We start from the raw sequence: 19,096 nt of genomic DNA, 5'->3' as shown, positions 1-19,096 counted from the left end.
CCCGACCGCCAGGTGGCGTTGCTGTAACCAGCACGGAATTCGTTTAGTTCACTAAAACAAAAAAACAAAAAACAAAAACCTGAAAGGAAAATGCAAAAATGCAAACCGCCATACACTGGTCCGGTCCACATATCATCTGTTTAATATTATTTGGAGAAGATTTTTCATGTTACAACTATCATTTATGCAATTGAACAAAAATGTCAAACTTGAAATTCTTGTCAAAGTAAAAACAGGAATAAACATCCTTTCATGCCCAAATGGAAAAGTGTCTGTGCTTTGGCCAGCAGGTGGCGCTGTAATGGAGGGACACTGAGGAACATAGTAGCGCACAGAAAGCTGTAGGTGGCGCTGTGGTCATCCCTTCAGGCGTAGTATCCCCAGAGGAAGACGTTGATGACGAGCAGCAGCAAGGCGTTCACGTTGCAAACGTTCCTCCACAACGGCGCCTCCTTCAGGAAGTTCCGCGTAGTGGAGGCGTCGCCGCGCGCGACGGGAACGTCGGACGAGGCGCCGCTCAGGCCGCACAGGCGCAGGACCGCCCGCCGCCACAAGGGGGCCGGCGGCCGCTCCGGCGGGTGGGCGGGGTCCGAGTCGGAAAAGGGGCGGGTCGCCGGGTCGGCGCCAAGATCCACGCGAGGCGACGTGCTGTGTCGTGACCACCACGTCAATCTGTGCAACTGACGCACGCACGCACGTCAGCAACAACTTTTCATCCACGCTAGTTGGAAATATTGCAAGTGTGCGTTCTTTTTTGTGTGTTTTTTTAAGGCAACTGATCGGACCAAGGGGCAACATTTCGGCAGCCCAAGATGGCCGACATTATGGAGGACCAAAACTGCCAACATGAAAAAATAAATCAATGAATAAGTGAAACTAAAAACCGATATAAAAAAAAATATGAGTTAAAAATTAGATGCAAAAATATAAATGGAAATAAAACAATATATAATACCTATTTAAAAAAAAAAGACAAGATTCAAAAAATAAAAACAAAAATAAATATAAATAGAATTAAAAATCTCTGCTCTCACATTGATTTATTTCACGCTGCAGGATGCTCCATCAGGACATTATTATTAATAACATTATTGTTTTTATTAAATCCATTTTTATTTTCACTTTTATCTAAAAAAAATAAAAATAATTATATTAAATAATTAAAAATATTTAAAAATTAACACATTTTTATATCCATTTTTATGTATTTTTTGCATTAATGTTTTGAATAATATTTTTTTGTTTTTATTTTCACATGTATTTATTTATTCATTTGTTCCTTTATGAATGACGTGACATGAGAGCGTCGCGCTCGGTCTGTCTGTCTGTCATCTCGTCGAACTTTTTGAAACGTCGGTCGCCAGCTGACTTCAAAAAGTGCGCGCGTGTTGGTGCGTGTCTCACGTGCTTGTCGGGTATGGGGGGCGTGGCCAAGCTGACGGCGACCATCACCGCCAGGCTGAGCGCCATCAGGAGGACGGCGAAGTAGAGGTAGTGCACCCGAGTCAGCAGCGAGGGACGCAGGTCCGGCTGGCCGCACGCCGGAACCTCGTGGGAGAATTCCAGAATCATCCGGACCAGGCCCACCGCCAGGCCCGCCATCAGGCCCCAGAAGGCGCCCTGGCACGCACGCACACGCGGGAAATGAGAAGCCGACAGACGCCAGGAACCGGACGGCGACGAGTGACTGACCGGCTCGTTGATACGCGGCCAGAAGATGGCCAAGACGAAGACGGCTGTGATGGGCGGAGCCAGAAAGCTGACCACCGATTGGGCGTATTCAAAGAGTTTGCCGCTGTTTGCCGACTGGATGATGGGAATCCACAGGATGCTGACGACCACCAGCACCAGGATGAAGAGCCTGCGACGGGCACACGCGCTCACGCGCACGTCAACACCACGACGGCGGCGGCGGTGGCGGCGGCGGCACCTGCCCACGATCATCAGCTCCATCTCGGAGGCGGCGGGTCGGGCCTGGCGGTAAAGGTCCAAGGTGAAGATGGTGGCGCTGCTGTTGAAGATGGACGTCAGCGACGACAGCAGGCTGGCGAACATCACGGCCAGCATCAGCCCGCGCACGCCTGCGCGACGCGGGGGCGTGTCATTTGCGTGCTGCGCGAGCGCCGTTTGGCAAGGCGGGCGGCGACTCACCGACTGGCATGAGCTCCACCACCAGTTTGGGGTACGCGATGTTGGAGCAGCCCACCGGAGTTCCGCACACGCGCTGACACACGGCCGGCTCCGCGCACGCCACCTCATCTGCACAAACGCGTATTTCGCATGTGGCGGGTGTGGAGCGGGGGGCGGGGCCTTTTGTCTTACCCGGGAACAGCGCTCTGCTGATCATGCCTGGCATGACGATGAAGAACATGGGCAACACTTTGAGGTAACCTCCGAACACGCTTCCTCCTTTGGCGTGACTCAGCGAACGCGCAGCCAGAGACCTCTGGACGATCACCTGCGCACACACACACACACACGATTGTCTTTGTATCATTGCGGGGACTTCTTTATCGGCAAAATGCCTTTCCCTAACCTCAACCATCAAAAATGATTGCCGAGCCCCATTCCTTACCCTAAAGTCAACCATAACCCAATTCAAAGCTAAACTCTCAAACAAAGTCTTGACCCTCAAAAAGAGGTCTGGACTAAAGGGGACCACCAAAATGTCCCCACAATGATAGTAATACCAGAACATGGTCCCCCATGATGCAGACGGAGAGGAACAGGCCACAGTGTCGATTAGATCACATGACACGGCACAAGTACACCAGACCAGACCGGACAGACTCGACTGAACTCGACAGGCAAGTTTAGGCAACAGGGAAGTGAGCTTGACGCAAACAGAACAGACCAGACTGAGGTCGATTTGAAGAGTTTGCCAACACCGGCAGGCAAAGGCGGCCTGACGTGTTTTTGGCACGAGGATCGAGTCACGTACACGCAAGTCGCAAAACTTCTTCAAAGGAAATGAACATGAGCGAGAGAAGAAGATGAAAGACGAAAACGTGTTTTGGACTCTTGTGACATTGCGGCAAGAACTGCAAGCCGCCACCAACTTCATGTGATCGTCCCCGGATGATTTCAGCTGCAGATTTGAAAAGGAGCCTTCAACTGGCCACCACCAGAAACCTTCGTCACACGTCTTCAAGCCACAAACGATCCGGAAGGCTCCAGGGCCGGATGGTGTTCGCGCAGATCTTCGAGAGATCTTTACAACCGGCTTCGACATCATCGCCGTTCCCAAGAAAGAAAATTTTGGGACCGAATGACTCCGGACCTTTTTGCTGAGACTTCAGAGGTCATGAAGTCCTTTGAAGGTCTTGCGTTGGCCCACCTGAGGCACATCAGCAAATCGTTTGCTGTGCGATGCGGTCAACATGGAGCATCTTGGAACATCTTTCTGGACCCACGCCAGGATCCTGATCCAGTTCTTGCCGAGGGTACGAGAGTCCGCTTGCGCCGAGGCAACTTTTGCAGTCGGATACGCGACAGGTGGCGTGTCGAGGATGTCAAAGATGCTGCCAAAAGTGGAATTGTTCAAACAGGCATTGCGATGTTTGTTTTTCTTGATCGATCTCAAAGTACGGAAGATGCCGGCAGCACTTTTGGCAGCGAAGCCGTCCGTCGCGCTTGAAGGAACGCGCAGGCCTGTCAACATTCACACTCAGGCGATGTACTTTCACCACTGCACGCGATTTCTGGACTCCTTCGCAAAATCAACTTGGAGAAGTTGTCAGCTCGCCTTGGAGCACAAATTCGGAGACTCGAAGCAGACGTCGGCCTGACGCAAAACCGTTTTTTTTTTTGTTTTTTTTTTATCCTCATTGGCACAGCAGCCTTGAAAGACGTTTTGCAAACTTTCTCCTCAACTTGGTTTGTGGATAAAAATGAGGTCGTCTCCATGGCAACGTCTGTGTCCTCGTCAACTGGTTGGGAACTTCAATTCAATGGCTTCTTCTTCCCGACCTCAACAAACTCCTCCCACATGTGTACGTCTGAGTTTCCTTGTCATGTTTAATAATGTTCCTTATGGACTGAAGTGTTTTTTTTTTTTTTCAAATCACACACTGTGCCCCCCCATTAGGAGCATAATTGAATCTGAATCAGACGTGTTGGAGAAGGGAACGATCCCGGATCTATGGAACGGACTTTCATTCGCCATTGCTTGCTCATCGTGTTTTATCCGAGTTAGCGTGTTGCTACCTGGTCGGTGCACCACACCCAGGTGGCGATGATGGTGAGTCCGAAGATGAGACCCGGCCAGGGCAGGTCTGAGGTCAGCGGATCTCGAAACATGTGGAAGGCGTCGTGGCGAGGGAGGTGGCAGGTGGTGTTGGCCACCGTCGCCGTGGGAACCGACGCCATGTAAACCTCCGTCAGGCCTTCGTACCAGCCCACCTTGGAGAATGCTGGCAAACAAACACGCGTCACTTCCTGTGGCTCTTTGCTACATCGTGGGGCCCACACACACACACACACACGTGTTTTTCCAGGTTTAACTACAATTGTGGGGACATTTTGGTGGTCCCCACAAGTTCAGACCTCTTTTTGAGGGTCAAGACGACAGTTTAGGTTTGAATTGGGTTCTTGTTGAGGTTACAGTAAGGAATGGGGGGAGGCAAACATTTTTGACGGTTGGAGAAAGGCATTACGTCATTGAGATGTCCCCACGATGAAACACAGACAAACGTGTGTGTGTGTGTGTGTGTGTGTCGTACCAATAAACATGAGCGTGAAGGCTCCTCCCACCATGATGACGGTCTGGAATGCGTCCGTGTAGATGACGGCTGACAAACCACCTGCACAAAGTTTGCACGTCATGTTGACATGTCACAAGTCTTGTTCCGTCCATGTCCAATGTCAGACCCTCGGATCCATCGATCTGGTAGCCGATCGGCCAAACTTTTGAGGTGGCGAGGCCGCCATATTGCTCCTCCCAAGAAACGTTTCTCGGCATACCATCCGATACACTTACAGTAACGAAACTGGAGAATATTTGAGACAGGCCTGAGCAGAATCAGCATGATTTATGTTTTAAATTGACCGAATACTTTATAATGTCGTCTACTTGCGAGTTGGGAGTAACAAGATGGCCGCCCTGTGACTTCAACAGCTTGCTTCATCAGCTATCCAGTCACATATACACGTCAGTGTGGTGCAGACGCCGCTCAAACAGGTGGCCCGTTCAACGTGACATGTCAGCGCATCCACCATATTGGATGTGGCAATTGTAGTTGCAAGAGGACGTCCAATCGTCTGGAAAAGTACGTGTGTGTGTGTGTGTGTGTGTGTGTGTGTGCGTACCTGCCACGGTGTACACACACGTGATGAGGAGCAGAATTGCCGTCGACATGTACAGATTCCAGCCGAAAGAAACTTTGATGAACAACGCACCGGAGAAAAGGTCCGTCTGCAAGAACACACACACACACACACATAGTCACGATGCGTCACGTGTGTCGCATGCGTGCGTGTGTGCGCGTCGTACAGAAAGTTTGGTGAAGATGTAGAGGACCAGGGACAGGACGGACATGTACATCCGGATCCGCCGCCCTCCGAAGCGCTTGGCCAGGTATTCCGGCATGGTCACCACGCCGGCCGCCACGTACACCGGGACGAAGATCCAACCCAGCGCCACCAGGACCCACGCCGCCTACACGCAAAGGGGGAGGAGTCAGGCCGGATGGGACAAGAGGAGTCACGTGATTTCCCCCATCTTTACGTTGAGCTCGAAGCCGCTCACAGCGATGCCGCCCGCCGCTGCCGTTCCCGCCAAGCCGATGAAGGCGCCGCTTCCGATGTTGCTCGACATCAGAGACGCGCCGATCTGAAACAATCGACTTCATTCATTCATTCATGGTGGGAAAATAACCAACAAATGTGCGGATGCGTTCCACTGATCTGAATATATGACTGGATAGCCCATAGAGCTGTATACGTCTCAGCTGTACGTTACACCGTATAGTTTATGCAGGAGTCTGCTTGCGAGATGGGAGGAGCAAGATGGCCGCCCAGTGACTTCAACGGCTTGCATGGGCTATCCAGTCATACATACAGGTCGGTGATGCACTCCAGGCCGTCGTACTCACAGGCCACCACGTCATGGACCGCCCCGCCAGGAAGTACCCGCCCACTGTGCTGCCATTGGCCCTCATGGACGCCTGACGACAAGATGGACGTCCAGGTTTGGACACAACATTAGGTACACCAGAATGCATCACGCGTGTTCTTGTAGTCTGACCACCTCAAAAACTAAACCAGACCAGACTACACAGGTTTTCAAATTAGTGCGTGAAAACTACAACAAAGTTTTTGTACTTGATTCCTTTTAACTGCAGTGATGGAATGTGTGTGCGTGTTTGCGCACGCGGACTGACCCATATTCCGACAACCATGACCAAGAGCAGGTAGACCACGACCACCACGATGTCGGCGGTCTCCATGGCAACCGGCCCGGGAGGCGTCGCCGTGGTGTTGCCTGCAACAAGTTCTTATCACCAGGTTTGTGAACAATAACGAAACTTAGCTCTATTATATATATATATATATATATATATATATATATATATATTTTTTTTTTTTTTTTTTTTTTTTTTTTTTTACCGCTGAACCTGAGGCAACGCAGCAGCAATCGTCCCCAATTTTTTTTATTTTATTATTTTTGGCATCCTCGTGACAGGCGTCTTCGAAATCTTCACGATAAGGACTTGGATGGCTGCCCTTTGAACAATCATAACTTTTTGGAATGTGGGAGGGGCAACAAGCAGGCGAAAGTCCAAGCCGGAAAACTCGACCGTTAGGCAGACGAGGCCAAACGCACGCGCCACCGCGCTCACCCGCCAAATATTCACGTCGGATATTCGGATTGTGATGTTCGCTCGCTTGCCGTCGTTTTCCTCAAAACTGGTGCACGCGTTTCGTCGTATTCGTCTCATGCTCGACTACTTTACGATCGTTTGGCCTTCATAAGCCCAAAGCGTTATAAAATAATAAACACACTTTTGTTATTACAATTGACTTCATTTGTGTAGCTGAAAGGATGAAAAAAAAAATAGAGAAGAAATCAATGACAACAAGAAAAACAAAAAAGGAGGAAAAAAAACTCATTAAAAAAACAAAGAAAAAACATAAGTAGAAACCAAGAAAACTAAAGAAAATACCAAACAGAACAGGAAAAAAAAAACTAAAATAAAAACACACAAAAAAAACCTTAGGAATGAAAAATAAAGTTAAAAAAATATTCAGAATAATAGACTTAAAATAAAATAAAAAAAGACGACCAAAATAAAAAATTAACTGGAAAAAAAACAAAGAAAAACAAATTACAGAAGAAATTAAAAAGTAATGAAGAGAAAAAAAAATGAAAGAAAGTAAAAAAAAAAAAAAGAAAAAACACTGCCATTTTTTTTTCTTTTTTTCTTGCACCAAAATCACACTCACTGGAAATAAAATAAATGATTTAAAGCACAAAAAAAGTTAGCTTAAAAACATAACAGATTTAAAGACACAAAAAAAGTGTTCATAAAAAAAATGTAATTTTCACTTCATTGTACCTAAACAAAAAAAAAACCCACAGCAAATGAAAAGCAAAGAAAAGAAAAAGAAAAAAAGTGACTGAAGAACATAAAAGGAAAAAAAAAACGACTTCATTTTTGCACCTAAAACAAAAAACCTTGAATGCAACATTCCATTTGAATTTCTGTAAAATTGCACAATTTTTGCTTGGCAGTCTGTCGCATTTGGCGCGTTTGACGAGCTTCTGCAGCTGCGAGCGAGCGAGCGTTTTGGCATGCAGACAGCTGCTGCAGGAATGTTGCTCCCGTAAGCGACAAACTTCTTCCCACTGGCACGAGCAACAAAACCTCAAAAATTCAAACCCGAAAGCCCCCGAAAAGACGACCTCCACTGACCTTCGGTGATGCCGGACATGTTGGCGCTGCGCTCGTCTCCTTCGCCTTCTTCTTGTTGCCGCCGCGTCCGATCGGCGCCGAGTCGAGAAAACGTTTGGCCGTGCCCGTGATGTCACTTCCCTGCCGGCAAAACCGGGGCGTCGACGCTTGAAAGCTGAAACGGTGAGAAAAAAAAGCTGCCGGGGCGGCGGCGGCGGCTCGACTCGTTTGTCAACGAAACGGGGAAGACGCGTCAAAGGTTGACTTTGTCACAACAAAACTTTATTACTTTACGACAGACACGCGTTTACGAGAGAGAGAGAGAGAGAGGACACAATTTACAAAAGGTTTGCATGCCGGTCACAATTTGGGAGGTCCCATCAGTCTCCAGTTCTCCATCTTGGCCACCTTGCCGAAGAAGGCCAGCGTTCCAAGACCCAAACAAGCCGACGCGCCCGTCGTGATGCTGTGGGCTACACGCACGCACGCACGCACGCACACACGCACGCACACACGCACGCACGCACGCACGCACGGGGAAAAAAAAAAAAGAAAGACAAGCTCAGACTGATGAAACCACGAAAAATATTCACTCTGCAAATTCAAACGATGTCACAATCAAATCCGCGGTCGCATCGATGATGTCACTAGCCACAATGATGAATATGATGATGTCATTTTGATGTTATTACTAATCGTTGTTTTACAAGTGACGATAATGTCAACAGTAAAGATGTCAATGAACATGGCGGCGATGTCATTGGTCAGGATCACTGACTTGTATATGTGACTGGATAGCCGATAGCCCATACACTCCAGCGCAAGGGCGGCCATCTTGTTACTCCCACCTCACGAGCAGAAACCATATAATTATATCATAAAATAGGATACAAAATAATAAAAAAAACAAAAAAACATTATTTTATTTATTTATTTTATATTCTTTTCTTTCTTTATTATTTCCCTTTTTTATTGATGTAATTTTTTTTGCGTCAAAAGTGGTCAGGACGTCGCTCGTCATTTATGATGTCACTATTTGTGACAATGTCATTGGACAATTTCGGGCTGGGTATCGATTCAGATTTCCAAAATCCATTCGATTCAGAAGGGCCCGATTCGATTCCACGCACGATTCACATTGATTTTGGATTCAGTTCAGGATTTCATGCAGTAGCAATTTGACTTTGATATGGAAGACATTCCGAGAAGTAGCAACGCTGCAAAATAGCCGAAACATCGTTCTCTTACTTGGTGCATTTGTAAAAATATCAATATTTGTATTTATAATTGAATCCAATACATTCATCATGTAAGAATGTATGTTTGATTGAACATGACCTGATCAAAACCATAAATAATAATTACAACCACAGCGCCATGTAAATAAAGTGGCAAAAACACCCATTTACATTCCTGTGACAGATTTTATACTAAGTTTCCAGTGGTTGATAAATAAATAAAAACAAATGTACCTTCATGATAAGAGACATAATTATGCATCCACGACATCATCACCCTCGCCGCCTACTTACTGCGGGCGCCCAGGAAGATGCCGGAAGCGCACCCGCCCACAAAGTAGTTGAGCGGTTCGTCCGGAGCGTCGCGGGCCTGAGCCGTCAGACACGTGGTCACGCCGAAGATGGCCCCCATCGCCGCTGGGCGAGACAGACGGACACGTCGATCAAATTAACAACGCTCACTTGCGCGGTGCAAATTATCCACGCTGACAAACATAAACATAAACATGCTAACGGTCATATTCGCACTAAGGTAACCGTGGTAACTCATTTGCATTCACGTAACAGTCACATATTGCCGTTCACGTAACTATGGTTAGTAACAGTCACGTTCACAATAATGTAACCATGGTAACGATCATATTTGCGTTTTTGTAGCTACGGTTACAGTCATACTCATGTTACCGTAATCATGCTAACAAATTGCATGAATGCTAATGTTACTACGTCACGTTCATGTTAATGTAACCATGGTAACGGGCATATTTGCAGTCCTATCCACCCTAATGTTACCATGGTAACATTGATGTCTGCGTTGCTGTAACCATGGTAACAGTCATACTTGTGTGATAACCATCTCGCTTGACAGTTAAAAACGCACCCATGGTCATCGTGACGTTTCCTGCCCGCTGTATCGCTTCCATGACAGTTTCAGGCTGGAAGGCGACCAGGTGATAGGCCGAGCCCACCAGGCCTGAAAAAGACACAACACAGTCACCTTCAAAGTTGGCAGCAGATTATTATTCATATTCATCATTATATTCCTCCTGTAATAGCGTTTACACGAGAACTGCGGCAAATTCCGACAGTGACACCCACTGCCATTCGTGAAATGAATTCCTTCGACGTCATTTGCAAAGCAAGATGTCTATCAGTTACATCTATAAAGGCATGTTTTAAATCATCACTGAGTTTAACCAAAGAATTCGCTCCTTTTTAGCGGCATGCTAAGCTAACTGAGAGTTTTAGCATGAGCTCCAAGTCAAGTCCAGGACGTAGCTTCGCGACGTTCGCGGCTCAGCAACTTTCGGCATCTGTAGCGTTTCACATAAACTGTCGACTGTGTCCATTATTCACCTATGGTGGTGGCCAGCTTGGTTGTTATCCATGTTTTTTGCACGCAGTCGGTGCCGTCTGGAACGTCCCAGTAGCCCATTGCTCCCAAGACCGCTAGCAAGGACAAAGCAAGCTCGTCAATTCTCGCGAGGCTTCACGCGAAAAAAAACGGAAGAGGCGTGCAGCGCATTACCGCCACCTACTGCACAGGAAGTAAAACTTTTTTTTTCTTTTCACATTATCGCCGCAATGTCGATACATTAAGCAGAAACCTCATTTTTCTATGTTGAAGAATGAAGTCAAACAATAGATTAAGTCTATACGACAGTCCACAAATAAGAAAGCAAGCAAAACCTTATATTTATGTGAAATTTATATATAAAGTTTCTTTTATGCATTTGTCTCCCCCTGACTGTTAAACTGTTTTGTATTGTTTATCTTAAAAAAAAAAAAAAAAAAAGTCGAAGTAAACAGTGGCTACGATGGAGGACCAAAACTATGGAGGACCAAAGCTGCCAAAATTCAAAATAAATAAATGCCTAAATAAAAATAAATAAATGACTAAAAGTGAAAATAAAAATAAAATTGTATTTAATTTTTGAATTGTATTTTTTTATATCTGTTTTAATTTTCACTTTTAGTCAGTCATTTATTTATTGAGTAATTTGTTTATTTAGTCATTTATTAATGTATTTATTTAGTTATTTATGTTGAATTTTGGCAGTTTTGGTCCTCCGTAAGGCTACTGCTGTAGTGATTTTTGTACCATTGGACTACACTACTATACTGGACTATCAGACAAAAACATCTAACTATAAATCCCACAAAAAATCAAGAGAACGTATCTTTGAATTCACCACCATGAGACTGTTCAAATTTAGTCATTGTTGTTCTACTATTGAGGGAAAGAAATATTCCAAATATTATCAAATGTACAACAATGTTTATTTCAATAAATTGAAAAGCAGGAAGCGAATCAGTGAGCACGACAAATGACACAGCATGGTGTTGAAGTGTTTTTAAATGGACACGTACACACTTAAATACACAAAAGCAATGGTCCAAAATCCAAACAGACAATTGGTGATAAAATATATACACGTTTTCTTTTTTATTTCTTCTTGTTCCAGAATTGACTGTACGTGTCCACCTTGAAGTCGTCCTCGTAGTGGACCACGGTCTCTTTCACCGTCTTCTTGGCTTCGCGCTTCTTCTGCCGACGACGGCGCTCCTCCTCCGGCAACGTGGACAGATCGACTGGCATCTAGAAAAAGAAGGAAAAAAAAAAAAAAGTTAACTTACATATGGAGACAAAAGGTGGAAATAAGACAAAGACGAGTGGAAAAGTCACCATGAGGATGCGTCTGGGTTCTTTGTATCGGATGTTGATGGTGGAGCCGTCGGGGCGCACCAGCATCACCGGGTACAAGCGCTCGTATTTCTGGCGAGAGCAGCGCACCACCGACGTCCTGTTGGAGTTGAGGCGAGCGAGCAAAGGTCGCGCGAGGGACGCGGGCCTCAAACGACACCTGAAGAAAGCGTCACAAATTACAACAACAGTCAACCATTCAAAGACATTTAAATCCAACCTAAAAAAAAAAATTAAACAACAAAATTCAAGACCCTGTAAAGTGACTTTGTTTATTTTGTAATCTGACTTACTGATAAATTGTCAGGGGCATTGGCTGGTGATTCTCAGGACTCATTTTATATTCCTGGCATTTTTTTTTCTCAAACATTAGAAGTTGACCGGGTTGTAAGACTTCAAATTATTGCAACTGTGGTTATGATGACTAATTTTAATTATCTGTGTGGAAGAAAATGTAAATGTTTAATTTCTTCTAAAAAAAAAAGAAAAAAATAAAAAAACGCACAAAAAACAAACAGCTATTTTGTTTGCTGTAAATTGACCTGTCTTCATGATGCTTCAGCAAGTGAAGATGTTAAATTATGAAAGAAAAGTTTACTAATACTCTGTATTTCAGGGGTCAAAGTTCAATTAAAACCCAGAGAGAGAAAGAAATATTAGTGCAAACCCTCTCAAGGAAAGCAAAGTTTTGTCACGCAAGTGAGATTCATGCAGCCTGATTCGTGTGCTTCAAACCGAGTGAATAAATCATAAAATACCGTAATATGAGTCGTTTTGTTCATCATAAACAAAATAAGACGTAATAACAACGTAAAAATAAAAGTTGATCTTACCATAAGAACAAGCGATGTGTGTTGTTTATCCACGACATGCTGGCGACTAGCTAAAAATGCTAATTAGCATTGAGTAGGACTCTTAACGTCACACGGAAGTAAAATCGTTAACCCCGGAAGCCAATGTTTTTAAAATTCTGAATGTTTCCGAATTACACTTATAAAAAAAAAGACTCTAGTAACAAAGAAGGCCACGGGAGCCATAAACATTTTATTTTTATTGGGGACAGGAAAAAAAATAAAATAAATCCATCGCGCAGCAGCAGCAGCTCGGCTAACCACCATCCCTACATGGCGGCCATGTTGGTAGGGGCGACTATCACACCTAAGGTAATGCATGGGCATTGCAAATAGGTTATAACGTGCTTATTTTCATACTGCTTTCCATGGGGTCTAACTTTTTTTGTCAATTACAAAACGTGTTATAAATATAAAACATTTTTTGGGGGAGGTAAAAGAAATAATACATACAACAGTTAAAGGTTATTTCCGGTTTCTTTTGTCATGTTATGCACAATCGAATGCAGCAGAATATGTCTGAATGTTCATTCTTTTTTTGTGTGTGTGTTTCTTGCCGCCCAAATGAATAGAACTCACTGACGACCTTGACCCGCCTAGCGCACACAGCTCAAATTGAGCCGTCGTTCATAAGTATATCAGAGCCGGCTAAACGTTCCGGCCCATTTTATTTATTTATTTATTTATTTATTTATTTAACTTGTCACGTGACCGGCAAAGCATCGAGAAACACCTTCCCTGTGGTGAGTTCAATCTCGTCTCTCGCAAAGAAAAGTCAATCGTCGACGGAATGAATGTCAAGTTACTTCCGACGATTTTTGTTTTTGTTTGTTGCGTTTACTGACCAGAATTGCATGTGTGCTGACGACGGTTTCTTCTACTTGATGCGTTTACGGACCTGAGCCGTATCTGTTAAAACAGACGTTGCGTTATCGCGGTAGTTCAGTTTTCGTGTATTACTGCTTCTTTACAAAACTGTCACCTGATCGTAACGGTTTTATTATAGAATAAGCGCGAGTGCAGTGACGTTGTAATGTTTGAATGGCTTGTTTTTGTGCGTATGTGTCGCAGTTCAGAGATGAGGCTCCCGCAGCTGTTGCTGCTGCTGTGGCTGCTGGCCGACATCTCAGGTCAGGTGACTTAACAGCCAGCATTCGAGGCAAAAATGATTTTGATTTCGAAAGTTTACGAAGTGATCGTGTGTCTCACCTGTCTGACGCAGAATCACAGGTTTTGTCGCTGTCTGGCCCGGAGGAGGTGACGCTCCAAGAACGCACCAGTGCCAACCTCACCATCGCCTCCAGGTGAGCAAGCACAAAGTGAACACAAAAAAAGGTGGGAGGATGTCTTTGTAGGTTGCCAGTCGTCTGGCTCCAGGTAAATGTTGCAAAATGGTCATGGATGAGTGAAAGCAACAGGAGCCTTTACGTGTTTGTTCAAGACGTATCACCGGTTTTGTTTGTTTGTTGTTTTTGTATTTTAAGGTGAGGCGTCTCCGACAAACAAGCCAAGTCCATTTTCCTCCATTCAACATTTGTTGACATACAAATAAGTCCCCTAAAAATGTTCATATTAGCGATTAGGGAGTTAGAAATGAGTGACAGGAATGGGAATCAGCCATCTCGGGTGTAGTAGGACTGGGCAATGTATCGAAAAAAATATTGAGATTGCAATATTGGGTCATGCAATATGCATATCGCAAAGACATACAATAAGTTCCATACTTTTATCTGAATTTGACCAGTCTGAGGAAAGCATCACCAATCCAAATAGTTGAACATTATCTTGGGTAATTACAATTAATTAAGAATAGGGGCGATATATCGTGATATTTTGTCTCCCGATAGATTATCAAGACGCCTACACGTAAGTATTGTATTTTCAAGTATTTTCTATTTATCAATTAACTTTGTCCTCGTTTTGTCCTTTAAAAAAAAAAAAAAGACAAAACACAAAAACACTTCAAGGTTGAAATGTGATTGTGAATACGCAATTTAATGATACAGCTACCTTATTTTATTCTTTTTTTTTTTAATTTATAAATATAATTTTCAAAAAGTATCTATTGGTATCGGCGATACTGGCCCTGTATTGACTTGGTATCGGATGGAAAGCAACATTTGCAGTGTCGCACACCACTATTGTAAATGCAGCAGCTTGCACGTTAGTCGTTTTTCTTCGATTTTTGCTGAATTTTGCATCGGTTAGCACGCGTTTGCTAATCCGTCGCACGTGCGTGTTTTCAGCGCGCCGCCGTTGCAGCCGCTGGCGATCCGCCTCAACGTCACTTACAGCTCCAAGGGCAACTTCTCAGACATCATCAGCTTGCCGGAGCAGGTGAGGCCAACCAAAAAAAAAAAAAAAAACCCGCCACAACCCACAATCCCGCTTGTCGTTTAGGTGACGCTTCCCGCCGCAGCGACGTCGGTCACGTTCGCGGTGACGGCCCACGCGGCCGGACAGGTGACGGCGTACCTGCTGAGTAACGGCACAGAAGACGATGGCAGGTGAGTGTCGGGCGTGTCGGCGGCGCCGGCGGCTCCGCCTCCTGACCGGTGTGTCTCGGCAGTCGGGCGTGGCGCCTGCGCTTCCTGGTGGTCCGCAGCGACGCGCTGGCGCTGCTCAGCGAGGCGGTGGGCTGGATCTACTTCCTGGCCTGGTCCGTCTCCTTCTACCCGCAAGTCTGGGAGAACTGGCGGCGCAAAAGGTAAATACATGACTGGATAGACCATTGGCCAAGACTTTTGAGGTCACGAGGCGGCCATGTTGCTCCTCCCAAGAAACATTTCTCACCATACCATCCCATACATTTACAGTATCCAAATTGGAGAACATTTGAGAAAGTACTTGGTAAAAACTGCATGATTTATGGTGTTATCAATTTATTAAACAAGAGGACTTCAGACACTTGCCTTAAATAAATACATGTATAAATGATATACTTCATGATGTTTAGTACAGGAGGAAACCTGTACATATTTTTTTAAAGAATTCTAACCGTAATTCAACAAAAGATGCCTCTGCCAAATCTAATATTGAGGTCTAAGGAACTGAGCTATAAAAGAAAAAGGGGGTCTTCAAAGCATGAACATTTTCCTTTTCCTTGTTAATAAATTGTGAGTATCCCGGCACAAACTCGCCTCCGGCCTAATACTAACTGCCTATGAGCTGTATTTGTCTCATCATATACCGTATAGTTTATATAGTAGTCTGCTTAAGAGGTGGGAGGAGCAAGATGGCCGCCCTGTGACTTCAACAGCTTGCACTGGCATGTGTCCAGTCAATATATACAAACTAGAAACATTTCCGTAGAAATGTTGGATGCGACTGCTGATTCTTGCAAGGTGGAAAGCCGCATGCACTGAACAGTTTGCCAAATTCTGTTGAAATCAAGTCACTTCCTGTTGAAATTAAGGCACTTCCTGTTGAATTCAGGTCACTTCTCAATCACTTCCTGTTGAAATCAGGTCACTGCCTGTTGATTTTAGGTCACTTCCTGTTGAAATCAGGTCACTTCCTGGTGATTTTAGGTCTCTTCTGGGTCACTTCCTGTTGAAATCAGGTCAATACCAAGGTACTTGATTTGTGGATCTTTTCCCCCCCTTCTTCATTCATTCCTATGTGACTTTTTGGAGTTTTTTTGTTTTTTTGTTTTTTTGGGGGGGGGGGGGGGGGGGGGGGAATTGCGTCGCCATGGTAACTCGGAATTCCGAAAAAAAAGTAATTCCCCGCCGAGTCAGATGGAGCCGCATCTTTTGAGACCTCATTTGTGCCGGTACATTCAACGGTTCGGGATGCATTTTGTCTGAAAAATTCCGGTAAATAAAGACAAATAAATGAAATGTCGTTTTCTAGGATGGTAATAATGTGCCTGCTTTTCTTCCGCAGCAGTCACATTAATCATTGATTGCAAGTCACGCGACGACCGGGCCTCGTGGAAAGTGGCGTGACCTTTGACCCTTTGCTGTCATTCCCAGCGTGGTGGGCCTCAACTTTGACTTCCTGGCCCTCAACCTGACCGGCTTCTTGGCCTACAGCGTCTTCAACGTGGGCCTCTTCTGGGTGACGCCCATCAAGGTGACGCCTTTTGCCCGGCCCCCCCGTCGCACGTCATGCGAGACGAGACGCGTCACGTGATTGATTGATCTTTTTTTTTTTCACACGCCCGCTTTCCTGAGCAGGAGGCGTACCTGCGGAGGAACCCCAACGGCATCAACCCGGTCCAGGCCAACGACGTCTTCTTCAGCCTGCACGCCTTCCTGCTGTGTCTCATCTACGTGGGACAGGCCGCCGTCTACGAGGTTGGTCAGGAACTTTGCAGGATCTCCGTGTGAAAGGCTTCCTCCAAAAAAAGCATGTCCAGGCTTAGTCCCCCTGTTGTTTGCACCGACGCGGTTTAAGTTGTGTTTTAGAGCTGGAACATGACTGTAGTCACTTGCGCGGTATCTCTGTGTGAAATTTCACGCAGCCCCAGACAGGATTGTGTGTAAAATCATGCAAAGGTGGGTAAGATGCTGTGTGAAAATTCTTTGCGACGATCTGTGTAAAAGGCAAAGATGGATCAGCGCTGTATCTCTGCCTGAAAGTAATTTTTTTTTTTTTTTTGCAGGCTTCTGTGTGAAAGATGAGTGGCTGTTGGATTTTCTGCAGTTTCTGAAAGCAATCACGTTTATTTATTTATTTTTTTGCTGTGGTCTGTGTAAAAGGCTGGCAGAGCTTTGTTAGGGCTAGGGTGTTTTTTTTTTGTTTTTTTTTGTTTTTTAATGTGACATGAAAGTGTGAAAGTTCCGGGGTGTGAAAGCGTTTTTTGTTGTTTGTTTTTAGTGAAGTGAAAGTGTTTTTTTGTTGTTGTTTTATTTGTGACATGAAAGCGTTTGTTTTTGTTTGTTTGTTTTTTGTGATGTGAAAGTGTGATTTTTTTATTATTTTTTTTTTTGTTACGTTAAAGTGTGTTTATTTTTATTTTATTTTTTCTTTTTGAGACATGAAAGTGTTTATTTATTTTTGTTTTGTTTTTTGTTTGTTTGTGTTTTATGACGTGAAAGCATGAACATTTGTTTTCCCCCCCGTTTAGAGGGGCGGTCAGAGGGTGTCGCGGACGGCCCGCCTCCTGCTGCTGATTGGCTGGTCGTTTGCGGGCGTGACCTTGTTGCTGGCCGTCTCGCGTCAACTCAGCTGGTTGGATTACCTCTACTACTTCTCCTACATCAAGCTGGCCGTCACGCTGGTCAAGTACGTGCCGCAGGTCGGTCCCGCCCACCCTCCCGCAGGCAAATTGCTCGGTCAGAACGTCACGTGACTTTCCCGCCCGCCGTCGCCGTCAGGCCTTCATGAACTACCGTCGGAAGAGCACGGACGGCTGGAGCATCGGCACCGTGCTGCTCGACTTCGCCGGCGGCGTGCTCAGCATCGCGCAGATGATTCTGGATTCCTACAACAACGGTCGGTAACGCGTCTCGGCCGATTTGCCGAATCGTTTGCGCCCGATTGCGATTGTCCGCTTTTGTCGCGCGCAGACGAGTGGCGCCTGATCTTCGGGGACCCCACCAAGTTCGGCCTGGGTCTCTTCTCGGTGGTCTTCGACGTGCTCTTCATCGTTCAACATTACTGCTTGTACCGCCCGCGCTACCAGGAAATCGGACGCAGCCAGACCGAGTGAAGCTCCGCCTCTTCACCTCCTTCAACTGTAACGCGCGACGAAGAGTTCCAATTGAACCGGTCGACAACGTTTTCGGCCACGGACGTTCTTGAAAGGGAGACTTGACTCATTGAAACATTTTCAGCAGTGAAAAGTGAAGTGAGTTTTGTCCATTATTAATGTGATAACTTCATTATTTTTCATGTACAATGAATACATTTCTTCAAAAGTCATTTTTCGACTTGCTGTCGACTGATGATGACATCACCTGTGCTGAGTAACGACCAATCGTGGCTCACTTTGCTGACCAAACCCAGAAAACAGGTGAGCCACGATTGGTCGTTCCCGACTTGATGTCATCATCATCAGTCGACGGCAAGTCGAAAAATGACTTTTTAATCAATATATTAGTTGTACATGAAAAATAATGAAGTTACCACATTAACTGTAGACAAAATATGAACTTTTGACTGCTGAAAATGGCTCAATGAGTCAAGTATCCCTTTAATTCAAATCTTAATTGAAGATTGAGATTTTTTTTTTTTTAAATAAATCTTAATGTTGTTTTTTTCTCCCTTTTCCTCTAAAAATAATTAAGGCAATAAGGCACAAATGTTTCTTCTCGTGACTTTTTTTCCCCCTAGGGGTAGGTGGGTAGGAGGGCTTGGGGGGGTAATTTTTTATTTTTTTTTTGACCCCCCAAAAATGTTTTTTTTTTTCTTCAAATAAAAATATTTGAACATATTTAAAATAAAATACTTAAAAATACATTC

The 19,096-nt window shown here is 45.0% G+C and overlaps 4 protein-coding genes across 14 annotated transcripts; 1 reads left to right on the top strand and 3 right to left on the bottom strand.

Annotated features, from left to right (window-relative positions):
* Positions 1 to 119: 119 nt before the first annotated feature.
* Positions 120 to 8,062, bottom strand: slc5a9 (solute carrier family 5 member 9). Of its 9 annotated transcripts, XM_077535352.1 has the most exons (14): positions 7,914 to 8,062; positions 6,381 to 6,481; positions 6,093 to 6,164; positions 5,726 to 5,830; positions 5,492 to 5,656; positions 5,308 to 5,413; positions 4,722 to 4,802; positions 4,207 to 4,412; positions 2,323 to 2,458; positions 2,152 to 2,259; positions 1,931 to 2,081; positions 1,693 to 1,861; positions 1,405 to 1,620; positions 120 to 680 (listed from the first exon to the last, which is right to left on the bottom strand). In XM_077535352.1, the coding sequence occupies exons 1-14, from the start codon at positions 7,930 to 7,932 to the stop codon at positions 366 to 368; spliced, it is 1,950 nt and encodes a 649-aa protein (XP_077391478.1). In that variant the 5' UTR covers positions 7,933 to 8,062; the 3' UTR covers positions 120 to 365. The 9 variants fall into 9 exon arrangements, with proteins under 9 accessions (XP_077391478.1, XP_077391474.1, XP_077391473.1 ...); XM_077535348.1 differs by having other exon boundaries at positions 2,152 to 2,458; XM_077535347.1 differs by having other exon boundaries at positions 1,405 to 1,861.
* Positions 8,063 to 8,152: 90 nt separating this feature from the next.
* On the bottom strand, positions 8,153 to 10,654 carry ndufa11 (NADH:ubiquinone oxidoreductase subunit A11). The gene is made up of 4 exons (XM_077535372.1): positions 10,487 to 10,654; positions 10,011 to 10,103; positions 9,425 to 9,547; positions 8,153 to 8,365 (listed from the first exon to the last, which is right to left on the bottom strand). The coding sequence occupies exons 1-4, from the start codon at positions 10,563 to 10,565 to the stop codon at positions 8,253 to 8,255; spliced, it is 408 nt and encodes a 135-aa protein (XP_077391498.1). The 5' UTR covers positions 10,566 to 10,654; the 3' UTR covers positions 8,153 to 8,252.
* A 732-nt stretch (positions 10,655 to 11,386) lies between these two features.
* Positions 11,387 to 13,798, bottom strand: mrpl55 (mitochondrial ribosomal protein L55). 2 transcript variants are annotated; one of them, XM_077534764.1, is made up of 3 exons: positions 13,531 to 13,798; positions 11,817 to 11,994; positions 11,387 to 11,729 (listed from the first exon to the last, which is right to left on the bottom strand). In XM_077534764.1, exons 1-3 carry the CDS (start codon positions 13,539 to 13,541, stop codon positions 11,577 to 11,579), a joined length of 342 nt encoding a protein of 113 aa, XP_077390890.1. In that variant the 5' UTR covers positions 13,542 to 13,798; the 3' UTR covers positions 11,387 to 11,576. The 2 variants fall into 2 exon arrangements, with proteins under 2 accessions (XP_077390890.1, XP_077390889.1); XM_077534763.1 differs by lacking the exon at positions 13,531 to 13,798 and adding an exon at positions 12,668 to 13,335.
* On the top strand, positions 13,325 to 19,093 carry ctns (cystinosin, lysosomal cystine transporter). Of its 2 annotated transcripts, XM_077534762.1 has the most exons (11): positions 13,325 to 13,428; positions 13,757 to 13,815; positions 13,908 to 13,989; positions 14,932 to 15,022; positions 15,086 to 15,192; positions 15,255 to 15,392; positions 16,663 to 16,762; positions 16,867 to 16,986; positions 17,760 to 17,930; positions 18,010 to 18,127; positions 18,202 to 19,093. In XM_077534762.1, exons 2-11 carry the CDS (start codon positions 13,764 to 13,766, stop codon positions 18,342 to 18,344), a joined length of 1,122 nt encoding a protein of 373 aa, XP_077390888.1. In that variant the 5' UTR covers positions 13,325 to 13,428; positions 13,757 to 13,763; the 3' UTR covers positions 18,345 to 19,093. The 2 variants fall into 2 exon arrangements, with proteins under 2 accessions (XP_077390888.1, XP_077390887.1); XM_077534761.1 differs by lacking the exon at positions 13,325 to 13,428 and having other exon boundaries at positions 13,439 to 13,815.
* Positions 19,094 to 19,096: the final 3 nt, after the last annotated feature.

The sequence above is a fragment of the Festucalex cinctus genome, chromosome 10 (genome assembly GCF_051991245.1).
Source record: "Festucalex cinctus isolate MCC-2025b chromosome 10, RoL_Fcin_1.0, whole genome shotgun sequence".
Classification (NCBI taxonomy): Eukaryota; Metazoa; Chordata; class Actinopteri; order Syngnathiformes; family Syngnathidae; genus Festucalex; species Festucalex cinctus.
This window is presented reverse-complemented; position numbering and strand designations above follow the sequence as displayed.

What these genes read in the sequence shown, in the direction of transcription:
- slc5a9 (XM_077535343.1), bottom strand. An exon ending in GGTCCATGACGTGGTGGCCT is followed by an intron (nt 5,831 to 6,092) that starts GTGAGTACGACG and finishes CGATTGTTTCAG; the next exon opens with ATCGGCGCGTCTCTGATGTC. An exon ending in TGAGCGGCTTCGAGCTCAAC is followed by an intron (nt 5,657 to 5,725) that starts GTAAAGATGGGG and finishes CTTTGCGTGTAG; the next exon opens with GCGGCGTGGGTCCTGGTGGC.
- mrpl55 (XM_077534763.1), bottom strand. Translation starts at nt 12,705, where the DNA reads ATGTCGTGGATAAACAACACACATCGCTTGTTCTTATG. An exon ending in ACACATCGCTTGTTCTTATG is followed by an intron (nt 11,995 to 12,667) that starts GTAAGATCAACT and finishes CGCTTTCTTCAG; the next exon opens with GTGTCGTTTGAGGCCCGCGT. An exon ending in AACCCAGACGCATCCTCATG is followed by an intron (nt 11,730 to 11,816) that starts GTGACTTTTCCA and finishes TTCTTTTTCTAG; the next exon opens with ATGCCAGTCGATCTGTCCAC.
- ndufa11 (XM_077535372.1), bottom strand. Translation starts at nt 10,565, where the DNA reads ATGGGCTACTGGGACGTTCCAGACGGCACCGACTGCGTGCAAAAAACA. An exon ending in AAACGTCACGATGACCATGG is followed by an intron (nt 9,548 to 10,010) that starts GTGCGTTTTTAA and finishes TGTCTCGCCCAG; the next exon opens with CGGCGATGGGGGCCATCTTC. An exon ending in CATCTTCCTGGGCGCCCGCA is followed by an intron (nt 8,366 to 9,424) that starts GTAAGTAGGCGG and finishes GCGTGCGTGTAG; the next exon opens with CCCACAGCATCACGACGGGC.
- ctns (XM_077534761.1), top strand. Translation starts at nt 13,719, where the DNA reads ATGTTTGAATGGCTTGTTTTTGTGCGTATGTGTCGCAGTTCAGAGATG. An exon ending in AACCTCACCATCGCCTCCAG is followed by an intron (nt 13,990 to 14,931) that starts GTGAGCAAGCAC and finishes GCGTGTTTTCAG; the next exon opens with CGCGCCGCCGTTGCAGCCGC. An exon ending in TGGTCAAGTACGTGCCGCAG is followed by an intron (nt 17,931 to 18,009) that starts GTCGGTCCCGCC and finishes CGTCGCCGTCAG; the next exon opens with GCCTTCATGAACTACCGTCG.